The sequence below is a fragment of the Lynx canadensis genome, chromosome C1 (assembly GCF_007474595.2).
Source record: "Lynx canadensis isolate LIC74 chromosome C1, mLynCan4.pri.v2, whole genome shotgun sequence".
Lineage (NCBI taxonomy): Eukaryota > Metazoa > Chordata > Mammalia > Carnivora > Felidae > Lynx > Lynx canadensis.
The window spans coordinates 150,887,438-150,903,469 of NC_044310.1; the positions used below are offsets into that span (position 1 = coordinate 150,887,438).

General features: G+C 43.3%; 1 protein-coding gene and 1 long non-coding RNA gene across 2 annotated transcripts in view; one reads left to right on the top strand and one right to left on the bottom strand.

The window, feature by feature from the left end:
- The window catches only part of DPP4 (dipeptidyl peptidase 4), a 79,001-nt gene extending 78,280 nt beyond the window's left edge, over positions 1-721 (bottom strand). The window contains exon 1 of the mRNA XM_030325200.2: positions 505-721. Coding sequence (XP_030181060.1) covers positions 505-510 — 6 coding nt within the window. The 5' untranslated portion in view covers positions 511-721. The remainder of the gene's footprint in view (positions 1-504) is intronic.
- On the top strand, positions 5-14,497 carry LOC115520640. Its single transcript, XR_003970825.1, has 5 exons — positions 5-242; positions 5,655-5,685; positions 9,661-9,812; positions 9,961-10,043; positions 13,133-14,497. It is a non-coding gene; the product is annotated as an uncharacterized LOC115520640 (long non-coding RNA).
- The last annotated feature ends 1,535 nt before the right edge of the window (positions 14,498-16,032 follow it).

Here is a 16,032-nt window from a genome sequence, read left to right on the forward strand (position 1 = left end):
CCGGTTAGAGCGAGCCGTCTGGCCCCAGCGCGGTAGAGGTAGAGGGTCGGGGCCCGCCCTGCACCCTAGGCAGCGGGGTTTGCCGATGGGCGTGCATTGGAAAGGGGGCACAGTGGGCTGGGAGGGTTTGGTGCGCGGAGGTTGCCAAGAGCGGTCGCCCTTGAACTTTTGGTCTCCAAGCACACTAGCGTTTGCTTCTCTACGCCTCCTGAACGTCAGAAGCCAAGTGAGGGAGAAGCCAGGTGAGGGTTCGAGCGAGCGTTTTATGGATGGCTCTCTGCGTCCTCCAAGGCTTGGCACCTCTTTCTAGCAGAAACCCCGGGGGGCGAGCGCCTGGCGGGAACTCGGGGAGGTCCCTTCACCTGTCGAGGGTGGCCCTGGAACTTCCGCCGAACAGGAGCCCCTGGTTCCGTTCCGCGAGCTTCGGGGTCACTTGGGGGAGAGTCTGGTGAAGAAGCACCTACAACTCGCCCCTGGGGTTAGGGAAAGGCGCTCCTCACTCACCTTCATGGTCGGCGTGTGCCCGGAACTGAGCGTTCGGAGCAGGAGCGCAGGCAGAAGTCAGGCAAGCCGCCGAGACGCGCTTCCAGCTCCGCTGCTCGGCGCGCGGAGTCACTGGGCGCTCCCAAGTTTCGGCCCCGAGTTAAACATTAGTGAGCACCCGGTCGGCTCGGTATAAAGGCCGCGGGCAGGCTGCGGGCGAAGGCGCGCCCGGCGCCGGGCACTGGCATCCCGGCCGGGGGGCGCCCGAGAGGCGCCTCCCCCGTGTGCTGGGCGCGGGGCGGCAGCCGGGGCGCGCGGGGCGCGCAGGGCGCGGGGGCCCCGGGACGCGCGGGCGGGGTGGCGAGAGTGGGAACCGGAGTGAGCCTGCGGACCGCACCCCACGCACAGACGGCGGTCGGCCTTGGCTAATAAGGGATCTGGGCGCTCGGCTCCCGTGGGGTCTGCGGACTCACGGCTCATTGCTGGCAGCTGTGCTAAAACCCAGGCCTCTGTCTTTTGCTAGTGAAAGTATGTTGGGAAGCAGGGGGGTGTTTAAAGCTTCTGGAAGGCAAAGTGAGAGAGAATGGGATTATTCAATTTGTGAATGGCGCTTAAAGGCTAAGTATCTGAATTCACCCTCCGCAGGGAATTTCCAGCTTGTTTTACCTTCTCATCAAGTTGCCAAAAATAATAACAATAACACTTATGTGGAACTTACTGTTTTCCCCAGGAGCTTCTGTAAGCATTTACTGTGTTTATTTTGCAGGGAGGAAGCCTAGGCACAGAAAAGTTAAGTCACTTGTCCAAGCCGCTCAGCTAGGATGTCTTGGAGCCTGAATTCAGAGTCCATGTTCTTAACCATTACTCCACATGGCCTCTCATCTTTCAGTCTTACAGAGGGTGAGGGAAAAGGAGGTCTTTTTGGCTTTTCCCTTCCCCACGTCCCCATTATGCTCTGAAGGTTGGTTCCTTTCTCCTTTTCTTCCTTCTTCCCTCCTTTCTTTCCTTCCTCTCTCCCCCCCCCCCTTCCTTCCCCCTTCCTCCCTTCCTCCCTTCCTTCCTTCCTTCCTTCCTTCCTTCCTTCCTTCCTTCCTTCCCTCATTGCCACATCCTCCCATTTATTCTGACCACTCCCTAAATATTTGGGTGGCTACAAGGTGCCAGACCCTCTTCTAGTTGCTGGAGATAGAGAAGTGGGACAAGACAGGTGAGGTCTGTGCATTTGGCACTTTCAGTATAAAATGCTGTGGTAAACATTTGCCTTTAGGGTCTCCCTATGCTTACTTCCTCTGAGGGTAAGTGTCCCCGCCCCACCATTTCTTAAAGGCCTCTTCAGCTTGTTCACTGCAGCTGAAAAGCAAAGTCTCCGTGTCCATAGTTAGAGGTAAAAGATTAAACATGCAAAGTCCTGTGGGACATTAACATAGTTATGAATAAAATCAAGTTTTCATCCTTTATCTCAAGTGCTGACTTTGCTTCTAAACTCAGGATCTTCCCCCCCCCCCCCCTTGACCACTGGTTGCTCACGATGCATACATATGCTCACCCTCACCCACTTCCAGAGGCTCAAACTGAACTCTTCATCTCCTCCATCAGTCTCTCCCTACCCTTCTCTGGTCATCCCTGTCTTCATTCAAAGTGTTCCCATTCACCATTCACAAAAACTGAAAACTTCACTCATCTCAGGTTTTCTTTGCCATTCTCCTACTACATTCATTTGGCCACCAATTCTTCTCAACTCTGCCTTTAGTAGTATATTTCAATTCCATCTGCTCCTCCCTTTTCCAACTGCTCAGAAGGTGAGTCAATAGTGTTACTGGAGCCTGTGAGCTGGAGCTATGAAAAGAGCCAACCAACAAGGACTACAGGGAATGGTGCCATACTGGGGGCTCAGTGTAGGCCTCTGCTCTTATCAGTTTGTGCACAAAGCAATGGAGGAAGGAAGCCGCAAGTCACATTAGCCTTGGAGAGGGAAGGCAATACAGCTGAGCCCACGCTTAGCCTCCATGCCGGTATCATGGCACCATACATCCAGCAAGGGGAAGCTGGGGGGAGGTTGGCTGACATCCATGGGACAGATAATCTTGTTCTCTGGAGGGCATTCCATGAGACACAAATATCTTCAAACCCTTCCCTCTTCAAGATATTCTTTTCCCAAATCTCCCCTACCCCAACTTCTTTATCACCAGTCTTTCAAGCTTGTTTTTTCCAAGTCCCTAAGATACCAGCTGGCCATCACATTAGCTGCCACCTATGAGTCAGTGTTGATCTTATATCAGGCCATTTCTCTTTCCATGAAAAATGAAAAAAAACAGCTGTAATAAAAGTTCTGCCCCTTAGGAAGATTTCTCTTCCTACTCTATTCCAAGACATCCCTGAGAGGGGCTGTGATGCAGCAGCCATCCAGTTAGGACTGCTGCCGGCTTACTTGGCATAAAGCTGACCTTTCCTCTGTTACCTGGCTATCAAGAACTCCCCATGAAGCTACAGGTGTTTTGAAAATAGGATCTTTACAGAAGTAGTCAGGTTAAAAAGAAGTCATTAGGGTGGGCTCTAATCTGAGTGGTTATAAAAAGGGGAAATTAGACACAGAGACAGATATGCGCAGAAAGAAGATGATGTAAAAAGACACAAGGAGAAGATGACCATCTACAAGCCAAGGAGAGAAACTTGGCACAGGTTCATCCTTCACAGCCCTCAGAAGGAACCAACCTTGCCGATCCCTTGATTTGGGACTCCCAGCCTCCAGAAGCGTAAGCTGCTGGTTTGTGGTATTTTATTACAGCAGCCCTAGAAGACTACTATGCTTGGTAGTCTTGGTTCCGGGATCATGCTTTCTGTCTCTACCAGGGCCCTGGAGAAAGAGAGGAGTTGGTTTTCGTATAGTGAATAATTGTTGACTGTTGTAGCCAAAATCTAAGATGGGCCCCAGAGTTTTGGGGGTATTTTATTATACATCAATAGGTAGCTAATAAATTGGCAAAAAGGACATGAGTCCTTAGGCATACCCTCTGTGATTCTCTTATTGGGGTTTGCCAGAGGCCTTGTATGGTATCTCTGGCTGCCACAGACATGTCTAAAAGTGCTGCATCTGCTAGATCATTAAGATACAAGTATCAGGGCAGCCTCAACTTGGAAGCCCTCTCTTGCTCCAGGCCCCATTCGAGATAGACAAACTTAGAGGCGCTTGGCAAATGGGTTGGAGAAGCACTTCCAGTTGTGGTATATCATTTCTCCAAAATCTGAAGAGTTCTGTCAAACACTGTTCCTCTTCGTGGTGGGCATACAAGGTATAGTGACTTATCTTTCACTTTAGAGGAGATATCCTGGCATACTCTAGACTACTGAATTCCTTGAAACTTCGCATGATTTTCATGGGATTTACCCTCTACTCTGTGGCCATATTTGTCTTACTAAAGCACATAACGAAATCGCTACTTATGGTTCTTGAGGTCCAATTGGCATAATGTTACCCAGGTGATGGATCAGTGTGATATTCTATGGGATACGACCAAGGTCCTGGGAGACCATATTATGACAGAGAGCAAGAGAGTTGACGTAGCCCTGAAGTAAGGTCGTGAAACTATGCTGCTGACCCTTCTAAGTTAAAGCAAACTCTTTTGGATGGTCCTATTAATTAGATCAAGAAAAAAGTATTCTTCAGGTTAATAGCCCCCAGGTACTAGGACGATATTGTTTGACCCAGTAAAGTTACCACACTGGAAAAGGCTGCTGAGGTTGATTCATAAACATTTTCCACAATTCATCTTACTTTTGCACTGACTGAATGAAAGGGAAATTGAGTGTAGGATAGAAAACCAGCATTCTTGCATTTTTTGGGTTCTTATCTTGTGATAATACCACCAGGGATGTGGTATTACTTTTGATTTTACTCTATAGCTGTGGGGAAGGGACAGTTCCAGGGGCTTCCCATTGGCCTTTCTTACCGTAATGTCTCTTCACCAGTCAGGGATGCAGGCTAGAAGCTGAAAAAGGCAGGAGAAGAATTCTTCCCTAGAGCCTAGAAGGAATACACCCCCTGATGGCACCTTGATTTTAGCCCAGTAGGACCTATTTCAGACTTCTGACCTCCAGAACTATAAGCTGATACATTTCTGTTGTTTCACATCACCAGGTTTCTAGTGATTTCTTTTTTTTTTTTTTAATGTTTATTTGTTTATTGAGGGGGGGTGGGGCAGGGAGAAAAGGAGAGAGAGAATCCAAGCGGACTCCCAGCGGTCAGCACAGAGGTTGATGCAGGGTTTGAACTCACAAACAGAGAGATCATGACCTGAGTCAAAATCAGGAGTCTGACGATTAACCAACTGAGCCACCCAGGTGCCCCTGTAGTCATTTCTTACAGCAGCAATAGGAAATTAATATACCACTGGACCATAATGGTGTTTTAACCCTATAGAAATGAGTATAAACCTAGGGCTAGTATTTAATAACTCCTGGGAGGTCTGAGCATGTCCCTTTTCACAGGTCACTTTCCAACTTAACTTTATGTCACGTGTCTTCCTGAGGGAAACTTGGAAGAAGATTTAAGTTAGTGTGGCAACTGCAGGCTCCTTCCTCAAAAAGATCTGGCTTTCAGACCTAGAATTTTTCTGATTGCTTAAATCAAGCCATAGTTTAGAATGCTGTCCATCTACTTCATTCTCAAGTACCTCATGATAAATGAACCACCATCATTGTAGGTGAAACTCTGGTTACCATGTTATCCTTGTAGCTGTTTATGGGAACAACCCCTTTTAAGAACCCTCATTCTTGGAGGTGGGGTCACCTAGAGTGAGCTGTTGCCCTGCAAAGATGGAACCAATGTGAGATTACAGCACAACATAGATGAAAAGCAGAAGGAATAAATACTTTGGTAACTTTCTCCTACTTCTCTTTAATATCTTGCTGGTACCTCCTACTGGCTGAAAGCAACTAATGCCAGAGGGCAAAGAAACCTGGATAATAGAGCATGCTATCTGTAGGGGTCAGACTCATAAGACAATGGGCAGGGAAGATAAGGCAAAGAGTAAATGGGAGGGCCCAAATGAAAAATAATGAAATAAACAACCCAACATGGTGATAGTGTGTATTATTTGCTAATCATCTTCTCATAAAGATTGGAAATGTTCCATTTATGCTTTTATAATATTCTTTGGTCCTTCATTTTCCAGGGTCTCGTGAAATGCTCAGAACACATGCGTAGTAAGTATTGAAAAAATGAAAATGTGAAATGATAAATGAAGAAAAAATATCTAAAATCTTTCTCTGTGTTTTTGGGGGTTGGAACCAGAGGCATGGAAGAAGGGGGATCTCACAAGTAGAAAGAAGGGAAAGAGAGAGGCTGGGCCAGGACAGAGGGAGTGTTGAGGGAGCTGAACAGATTCTCCTCCTTGGTCTTGGCTTTAGAGGATAAGTAAAGTAAGTACAAAGGTTTTTATTTGTTCTTTTGCTCAGTGGATACCTATCCCCCATGTAATCTGCCCCACTTATCTGGGAATGGACTCCTGCTGCCCAAACCAAACCTCACACCTCACCTCCTTTAAAATCCAGATCACAACTCACTTTACAGGTTACCTTCAACATTGATCCCATCTGTTTCTGTTTTTCCTACCAACCATAGTTTGGAAGATTATTCTGGTTGTATCTTAAATAGAACCTATTTACAACAAAATTCAATCCTACCAAGAGATATATAAAAGATAGAAAGCTGGCTGGATAATTCTGTGGATTCAGATATATGGAAAGAAATTTTAGGCCAAAGAACAACTGCACGCAAAGGCTGAATGAGAAAGTTGGAGGATCTTCAGGCAAAATCTATTAGTTTAGTTTCGCCAGGATATAGGGTATTCTAGAGAGTACTGGGAAATAAAGGTCAGTTGTTGAATATTCTTTGGTCTTAAATTCAATATTCAGCATATACTAGGGAGCCACTGAAAGTTTTTGCTGGGGAAAGGAACCAGTTCAAGTTCATATTTGAACTTCAGCTGTGAGAATCAGGCAGTAGTATGTGCTGGATGGATGAGGGAAAGAAGAATCAGAGACAGGATGAGGGGCAATACACTTGATGTTGCAAAATTAATTGGGAAGGTGCTTCTCTTTGTGAAGCTTATCATAAAAGAATTTAATGACATTGATTTTTACTTAACTATAACTCTCTAAAAACTGTTTCCCAGCTGTGGTTTGGGGCGTTTGCTTTGCCCCAATTATGAGTAATACCAAATAAGGGGTTCTTGTCACACAGTGCTCAGGAAAGGCCTTTTGCTACTTTTTAGACCAGACACCAGCCCAAGGGGGAGAAGACTTCTGTGTTTTTCTTTCACTGGTGCCTTCTGGATATTCTGTGGGTTTTTTAATTGGGAGAATTTGCTTCTATTAAGTTACTAAGAAGACTGACTTAAGAAGACTTTATGGGAAAATGTGTTCAAGATCATTAGAACCATATTCTCACAAAGTGGCTGTGGCTATGATGACATCTCCTCCTTAGTGTTTTTCAAGCTTTAAACATGTGGTAGATGTGATGCTGTTGATACATGTTTATGAGGCTGGAGTTAGTGGTGGAGTGGATGGGCTGGGTAGGTAGTGGTTGCTATAATGTAAGGAAAGAAATAGCAATAAATATAAATATATAAATATATATATATATATAGCCCCCCAAGAATCATTCCCTTGGAACAAAATTGTCCTCAGTGAGAATGCTTGGTGTATATTTAACACAGTTTCAACACCAATGTGGCAATTACTCCGTATCAGCAGAATATCTTTACTCCTTTGGAGCACTGGTTCCATCCGGCATATGATAGATATACTGAGTTCATTCTAGGAAAGCTAACCTCTGAAATCTTAATGCTGAGAAACTCCATATGCAGGTAGATAATGACCAGATCATATATGACAATTGGATTCCGACTTACAGCCTCTACAGCAACCTTGGTCAGGACTTGGTCAATGACTGCCAGCTTCCCCCGCTAACTTGGAACTAACCAGAAAAAGATTAATATGCTCCCCAACCTAATCTTACAAGATATTCTGTTTCTAGTCAGACTTCTTCCTGTTTTCCCATGCCAATATTCTCCAATCAGGGCGCACTTGAAGACCTCCTGTTTTTTTTTTTTTGTTTTTTTTTTTTAACCTATAACGCACTCCCACTCCCCTGCCTGCCTTGGGCCCAAATGCCAAGTGATGGTGGCTGACTCCCTTACACTATTAAGCTCTGAAAACATAGCTTTTGATTGTTCCTATTTGGATGGTCTTTGTTTTATTTCCATAATATGGAATGAAGATATAGCCATGGAAGACATTACATGAATAAAAAGATACCATAAATAATAATTCTCTCACTGTTCTATTCCAGCATCTCAGCAGCATGCACATCTTGATGTTTGTTTTCTTCGACCACGCCAAAGGCAGTTATACATCATTTCTCTTGTCCTTTATTAGCATCAGTATCTTAATAATTTAAATGATGTGTCCACATTTTGTGGCCATTTGACGATAGCAGTTATAATATTCAAAGATGCTTGGAAATAGAAGCAAGTGCTAAAAAATTAAGATAAGTCATTCAGTAGGAGTCTTATATAGAAAAATACATGATTACTGAGTTTGTTGAATACTTACATGTTAACTTTGACTTTGCTGGGGCCTAGGAAAAGGCTCAGTGTTCAAGTGACTCCTTGAGGATTTCATTACAAATGTTTATCTCTTTCTAGTTAAGATTTTCTGTCATATCCACCAATGTATTAGCATTAACATGTTGGCAGACAAACTATAAGAGATTTCACAAGAAACGGTGGATTATTAATTTGGTTGGAATTAATTGAGTAAAGTGGAGGATCCAATTGGCTTTATTAAACAATTCATCAATCGGGCAGCATCCCGTCTAGTAGGTAAAAGGGAGCTCTAAGAAGTTGTACATAATGGAAGGTCTTTGTAGGGAGACAAATAAGGGATAAGGGATAAGGAAGTATTCGCAAAAGAAGAAGAGGATTGTTCCAGGTAAGGTAACCTTTCCTTGGGGCAATGGCAGGGGATCTTATTAGGTGGATCACCTCAATTTCCTTTTGGTGATGGTGAGTCCATGAGACAGATTACCTGATTGGTGCTGACCAGAACATTCCTGATTGTCCCATGAAGACTACATTTCTGGGGAGTTTGGAATTGCAATTAGATTAGGTATGAAGCCTTGGTTTGGTGATTTGGCCTATGTGGCTCCATTTTGGGTTTGTGGTGTCCTTTTTAACAGAAGATTGATTCTAAATCAGGTCATGTGGTCATGAGTAATGTTGCAAAGACCACCCAAAGTGTTTTGGTGGAAACTAGATGATGGCCATGAATAATGAGAAAATAACTTAATCAGACGTTCTTCAATGGGCAACTCAGGGCTCTGGCTTCTACTAGGAAGAACAAAAAATTTCAACACGGTAAATCTATTATGTAAAATGCAATATATATTTTAAAAAACCTTTTTAATTTTCTGAGTGTAACTAACTGTTAATTTACATTTAGCTTTAATCCAATCAAGGTTCATACTTACTGCCTGCTACCTTGTCAGGCAGTTTACTGGGAATATCATAGTGAACAAGTCAGGCCCATCATGGAGATCACAGTGTTTACAAATGGAGTTTACATTGCTAATCCATCCAAGCTTGCTAGCAAAATCCAAGACCAAATTCCAGAGACGACGGCTTTACTGGTCCCCCAAAAGCATTTTTTTTTGGGGGGGGAGGCTGAGGGAGGATATTAGAATTCCCAGAGGCCACGTGAATGCACTGAGCTGTGGATCTGATGTTTAGAGTGTGAGAGTCCCCTAGGGGCTCTTCCTTCCATTTCCCACTCAGGTCTTGCTCTTTTCTCTTTTCACGATCCCGTCTATGCCAAGTATCCCCTGGCGTAATAACTCCTCCAAACAAGTTCTCTCGGGCAAAGGTCCCACCTCTCCACCCCTTTCTCCACTTTCATACTCCATCTATTCCAAGGAATGGATTTGATTGGACGTGCACTTTTATTAGGACTTTTGAGGCCAGAACTCTTCCTGATTCTCGAAAGTTGTGGCAAATGTACTCTGTGCATACCTCTCCCACTGCCCTTACCATATTATATTGAAACGACCTGTTGTCTTTCTGTCTCTTGTACCTTGCTTTGGCTGTGGCAGACATGTTTTATTAATATTTGTATTTCCAGAAACTACAGCAGGGTTGGGCTGGAGTGAAATCAGCAACGTACCAAAACCATGAAACACAGAAACAACTGCTTCTTCCAGACTTCGACATACCACCCAGAAGGCAGTGTGGAGAAGAGGAAAGAGTGAAGATTTTAAAGTCAGACAAGCCTGGGTCTGTCATCCAATTATTATATGCCCGTGGGTCTTTTTCTAACCTACTTCACAGAGTTGTGGAGATTTAATGAGATAATAAATGAGTAACTTCAGCTACTCCCAGAAGCTTTCCAAAACGTTGATGATTTCTCCACATATCTCTTTAGCAGGGATCTCTCTGCTGGATCTGAGCTCCTGGATGGCTCAGCCTGGATCATTCAGAAGCCTATCAGAGGCAAGTTAGCCAACAGTAAGTTAATTATTAATTATTGCGGGCGCTAGCCACACTCACTCCCCCGTGGGCCCCCACACACCAAGTTTGATCCTTCTCCATCAGGCGCCACCTCAGGGAGAGGCGTCACCTGCCACACTGCCCAAGCCAGAAAGCCACAAGTCTTCCTTGATGTCCCCTCATTCGGACGCTACACATCAGCCTCTTCCCTGTCTCTGCTATTTGTCCACACCCCTCTAAGCTCAAAACCTTCACGTGAGTTCGGGCCTTCCTCTCTTCCCATCCAGTTCACTGCAGCTGTCTCCTCTGACTGGCTTCTCTTGTGCTTTCGCTCAGTGCAGCTCTGTCACTTTCCTGTTTACAATTAATGGCTTCTCCTGCTGAAGGATAAAGCTGGAGTTCCTTGTCATGATCTGATCTCCGCTCTTAACCGCTTCTCCCAACCTCCCCCACCTATGCTAAATTAGGTGCATCGCTGCTCTCTCCTTCGCTTCCAAATCATCAAGCACAATGTTTCCTCTGCCTCGTACTCCACTCCCCCTGTTTTTCTTTGGATTAGCTCTTAATCTTATGGACTGGACTTCGGTGGGAGCTCCTCTAAGTTTGTCCACCGAACCCCCCCCCTCCTAAGTGAGGTACTTTGCTTCTATGCTCCCTGAGCGCTTCATGCCTCACTTCTTTTTAACAAAATTCTCTCACTCTGTAATGTAATTACTGTTACTCTAAAAAAAAAAAATGCCCTTCCTGTTAATTTACCAGCAAAAATGGGTTTATTTGGGAATAGCAAAGAATTGCATTTGGAGACAGGCAAACTATGGCAAAAGCATAGGCAAATCTGTAGAACCAAGGAGAGACAGGCTCTTTCGTAGAGTAAGGGGGAGGTGTTGGGAGGGGCTTTTACATACAAAAAGCCTATTGGCGTAAACCCGGAGTTCAAAGTATAGTGGCTCTTCATTGGCTGAGTTGCGGCAGTCTCTCATTGGCTGGGCTGTCGAGGGGAGTGGGGTGGGAGCCTATCTTAGGCTTGCTGGGATAGTAAAGTAGTAACCACGTACGTGCAAGGCTCATGCTTTCCTGTTGGGTCTGCAGTTGCGGAGGAGTGGTGGAGCATGAAAACTACCCCTGCCAGCCTTCTGACTCCATTCTAAATAAGACTTCCTTTTATTAATTTTCATATTATCTAATGTAATAATATGTAAGACTATGGACCCCATGCTAGGTACTAGACATTCTGCTAAGTTCTTGACATGTATTAGCTCCTATGATCTTCCTAATAATTCTATGCGGTGGGTACTGTTACCGTTCCTACCGCACAGACGACGCACAGAAAGGCAAACATTCCTCCCAGTATTACACAGCCAGGATTCGAACCCAAGAGGTCTGACTCCAGTCCATATAATTATATCCGATGCTTTTTTTTGCATCCAGTCATCTCCAAGGATTTTGTCTATGTTATTCACTGATGTACTCTCAGGGCCTAGAATAAATTCTGGCATGTAATAGCTGCTCATAATGTGTTTACAGACACACTGAATGAATAAATGCTAATTCATTTGTGTCCTTCCCTTCTGAGGGGCCAAGGGCTGGGTTTTATTCTGTTTATTCCTAGCAGCTGGCCTGGTACCTAGCACATAATAAAATTGTCAAGCTTGCCTCTCTGCATAGGTTCATTGCCACTCTGAGTTCCAAGATTCTATTTTGCTTCTGTGCTTTTTTGAGACCCTGTATCCACCCCACCAGCCATAACGCACTTTGCTGCATGTCAGTTTTCAGTGTGGATAAAAAAAAAAATCTGGTCAGCTGCTGCTTGACAGCTGGAAAAACAGAGCTGCACTGGAGCCAAAACAATTTTGTGCCTCAGATAAGCAGGGAGGAGAGCCTCCTTCCTCGTGTGGGTATGTGGGCAGAGGGCTGAATCATCGAGTTCTTTGAGTTCCTTGGAAAAAGATAACTCAAAGGAATATTACACAACATGGAGAAATGAGGAGACTAAGTAGAGGCATGAAAATGACTGGAGTGTTGAAAAATACAAACTATAAGGCTAAAAATAGTTGCGAGAGGAAAAAGCTGTGGGTCAATATTCCAGTGCCCCGAAGGTCTGTGCATGAATGGGTTCCAGTCTGAAGGATGTTGAACAGATGTTCACAGGAGGAAAGGAATGTACATGCAATAATCTTAAGCTGAGACAGTGGGGAGAAGACAACTTATCTAGGGGAAAGACAGCCTGGGCTGCAGCAGACTGTTATAAAACAGTACCCTCGAGTGGTGCGTAACCCAGCTAGAGGGGAAGGGGGTGCACAAGTAATGGGGATGTTTCCCAGGTAGGAGGTGGTACATTTGGGCAATTTTCTTTTTCCATAGATTTAAAGTCCCAGTAGATTTTTAAACTGCATTGCAGAATCTCTCTAGAAACTTTGAAAACTTTGGGTAGGGTGGGGGTAGGGGGCGCGTTAGAATTTTGCGGTCATGCAAACAAACATTCTTTGTTCCACTCTCTGGCTTATTTGGTAGCTAACACTGGACAGACGCACATTGGTACAGTAGACAGAGTGTGGGCGAGTTGCCTACTCAGGCTCTGCCTCATTGTCTTTTTGGAGCAGTGCTTTACAAGAGTATTTAAAGATTTAAGAGGTGTGGCGAGTTAAGTAAAACAATTCTAAAGAGCAGGGGGTAGTCTCCATAAATGGGAGTGGAGTTGTCATTGGTATTCTTTTTTTACCAGCATTATTTAATTTTCCTGCCAGGACTCCTGAGGTATTGCCCCACCGTGACAAAGGTTAGGTAGGACCCAAGTCCGAGGGGCTTATGATTAGAAAGAAGAGACTGAATTGGTTTCCCAGATGGAGTCACTGGCTTCCAAGGATCATGAGGAGTATCTTGTTTGGCAGTTTGTCCTGCAGGCTGTTGCTTGGGCTCCTGGGAAGGGAGGCGCTACAGAAATGTATTGTCATGACTAATGCCCTGAGGGAGGAGGACAACTGTGTACTAAGGTGTATACTCTAACTCTTTCATGTAGGTTCATCTTTTCCACCCACGAATGTACACACTTCATGGGCAGGTATCAGATCTTCTAATTCCTATTTATAACCTTTCTTTTTCTTTCTCAGGGTTTTCAGGAACTAAGAATGCACATATGGAAGAGCGAATGCAAAAATTTAAGATACTTATATTGCTAAACACAAGTAGAATTTTATATAAATATAATTCATAAAAGGTATAAATGGCAAGAATTTCTTTCTACCCAATAATTTTGTGCAACTCCTGATATGCTATCTCTAGTGGTGAAACATGACAGCCCTCGGCCCTACAGAGACCTCCACCTGACAGCTCTAAGCTCCTTCCTGGCTCTCAGAGGCTCTAGAATGCAACGTGCCTCACCTCTTCCCCGAATGTCCTGCTGTCCTCTCTAGGCCATACAACTGCTTTGAGAGAGGAATGACCAAGGCATTCTCACTTTTGAGGGAAGTGAAATAAAACTGCTCAGACAAACCAGGTTTTCCAATTAAAGTCCACGATCTTCCTGTTTTCCCAAGAAGAGCCTCTGTTTTTTCCTATTCTCTATTGAAAGCATAGCTGGTAGACAGTCTTCAGTAACTATCCATCCTCTCTATTGTTTTGAAAGGCAATGCTTAGTAAGTAGGTCATTTATGTTTAGAAATTTCCCTTTGAAGTTTTATTCGAGCACAGAATTTACTAAAAAACAAACAACTCTTTATTATTTTAGTGAAAATCATAAGCTTAACTCAAATATACATAGGATCAGATTCCTGGACTTTTTTTCTACCCAGTCATCCCTGTGGGCAGTTAAGGCTTATGTATGGGTCAAGTACTTTTAACTAGTGGTTAATGGAATATATGTCATATAAATGTTATTTCTTTTAGGCATTCACTTAATGACTGGGCGGCCATTACTAATAATGCAAAGGGATACGAAAACAGATATGTAAAGGTTAGATTTCAACCATGTGGTAATCCTGATCCTTGACTATTTTTGACCTACGCATGACAATTTAATATAGTACAACCTGATATGTTTAAGGTTTATTCATAAAATAATACATTTTATACGTGTGTCAAATATAAAATTGATATTGGAATAGTAACATATTGCTATTAAGAAAAACTTAAGATAAGTTCAAATATCGTTTTAAATACTGCTGCAACATGGAAACATGATACCATGTTCCATACTATAATATACCAGGACTTGATGAAAGAAGACACAATTGTTTTATTTTGAGCCAACTAATTAAATATCAGTCTCATAACTTATAAAAATATATTAATTTACTATCAACCCTAATGTCAATACATTTTATGAAATGACTATTGTGTTGTTTGAGTCAGAGGTGAACTGTGTTGGGAGATGTAAGAAATCTTCCTTTACCTCACTGAAGACTATGTATTTCAATAAGAAATGCTTTACATTTTTAAACTGCTCTGTATGAATAAATAGTGCTAACACAAAATTAATAAAAAATGACCAGTAAATATTTTAATTTACTGTTATGATGAGAATTCCAAGAAACGTTTTTGGGTTGAAAAAATTCTGTCCAAACGTAATGCCTCTCCATTATATTTTTGTCCCAGTACACAGAATACAGGAATAATTCACAACTCAAAATTATGCAAAAGAGCTAATGCTCTTCTTCAGTTTGTGTGCATCTAATAGACGGTCTTAATAAAGAAGCTAATGAGTATCTGATAGCACCGTGCAGCGTAAACATAAGGAGGAACCTAACAGGCTCACTAATCATGGAACAAATCTTTTTCTGTGGACAGCCAGAAAATGCAAAATTATAGAACGACTGCATCTGGACTAGAGGAAAAGAATTCCTGCTCTCCTATTAATTCCAAGAAGGTAGATTAAGACTTCTTAATTTTTTTTTTCTTCAACGTTTTTATTTATTTTTGGGACAGACAGAGACAGAGCATGAACGGGGGAGGGGCAGAGAGAGAGGGAGACACAGAATCGGAAACAGGCTCCAGGCTCCGAGCCATCAGCCCAGAGCCTGACGCGGGGCTCGAACTCACGGACCGTGAGATCGTGACCTGGCTGAAGTCGGACGCTTAACCGACTGCGCCACCCAGGCGCCCCGGTAGATTAAGACTTCTAATCCCATTAAAGATAAATGCCTTAAAATGCTTGAGTACTTTATTATCAGAGATTTTCCCTCTGGATGCTGCAATTTAAGATTTTTAAAGAAAGAGCTATACTTTAGAGCTCAGGAGAAGTGTCTTTTTTAAAAAATTTATTTTTAATTCAAGTCTAATTAATATACAATGTTATGTCAGTTTCAGGTGTACCATATGATTCCACAATTCTATACATTTCCAGTGCTCATCAAGTTAAGTGTAGTCTTAATCCCCTTAATTTATCTCCCCTCCCTCCCCGCAACCACCAGTTTATCCTCTGTATTTAAGAGTCTGTTTTTTGTCTCTTTTTTTTTCTTTGTTTGCTCGTTTGTTTTGTGTCTTAAATTCCACATATGAGCGAAATCATGTGGTATTTGTTTTTCTCTGCTTGCCTTATTTCACTTAGCATCATAGTCTCTAGGTCCACCCATGTTGTTGCAAATGGCAAGATCTCATTATTTTTATGGCTGAGTAATATTCCATGGAAGTCTCCATTTGCGTCAATGGGGAGTATCAATTTATAGTTGTTTCCTATGAAATTCTGTGTGTTGGGATTTGAGCTGTATTAATTGTTTTAGGGCTTTCTCTCAATATTCTTAAGAAACTTAACAAAGCTTGTGGACAGTCCCAGTGTGCTTTTCCTCCCTCACATCAGTCTCCAGACTCAGCTCTCCCACCTCCCAGTCCCCAAGACCACTTCTTAGTGAAGGCCACCACCACTTCTCCTAGTGGCTTTCTGACTTCTAGTGCCCTCCCTGCGCCTTGTTCTCCTTACCCCTCTGTTGGATCTCTATACTCTGCCCAGAGAGATTGTCCTCAATTGTGAGTGTGGTCCTATTGTTTCCAATCCTTTGAGCATTGTCTGTAAATT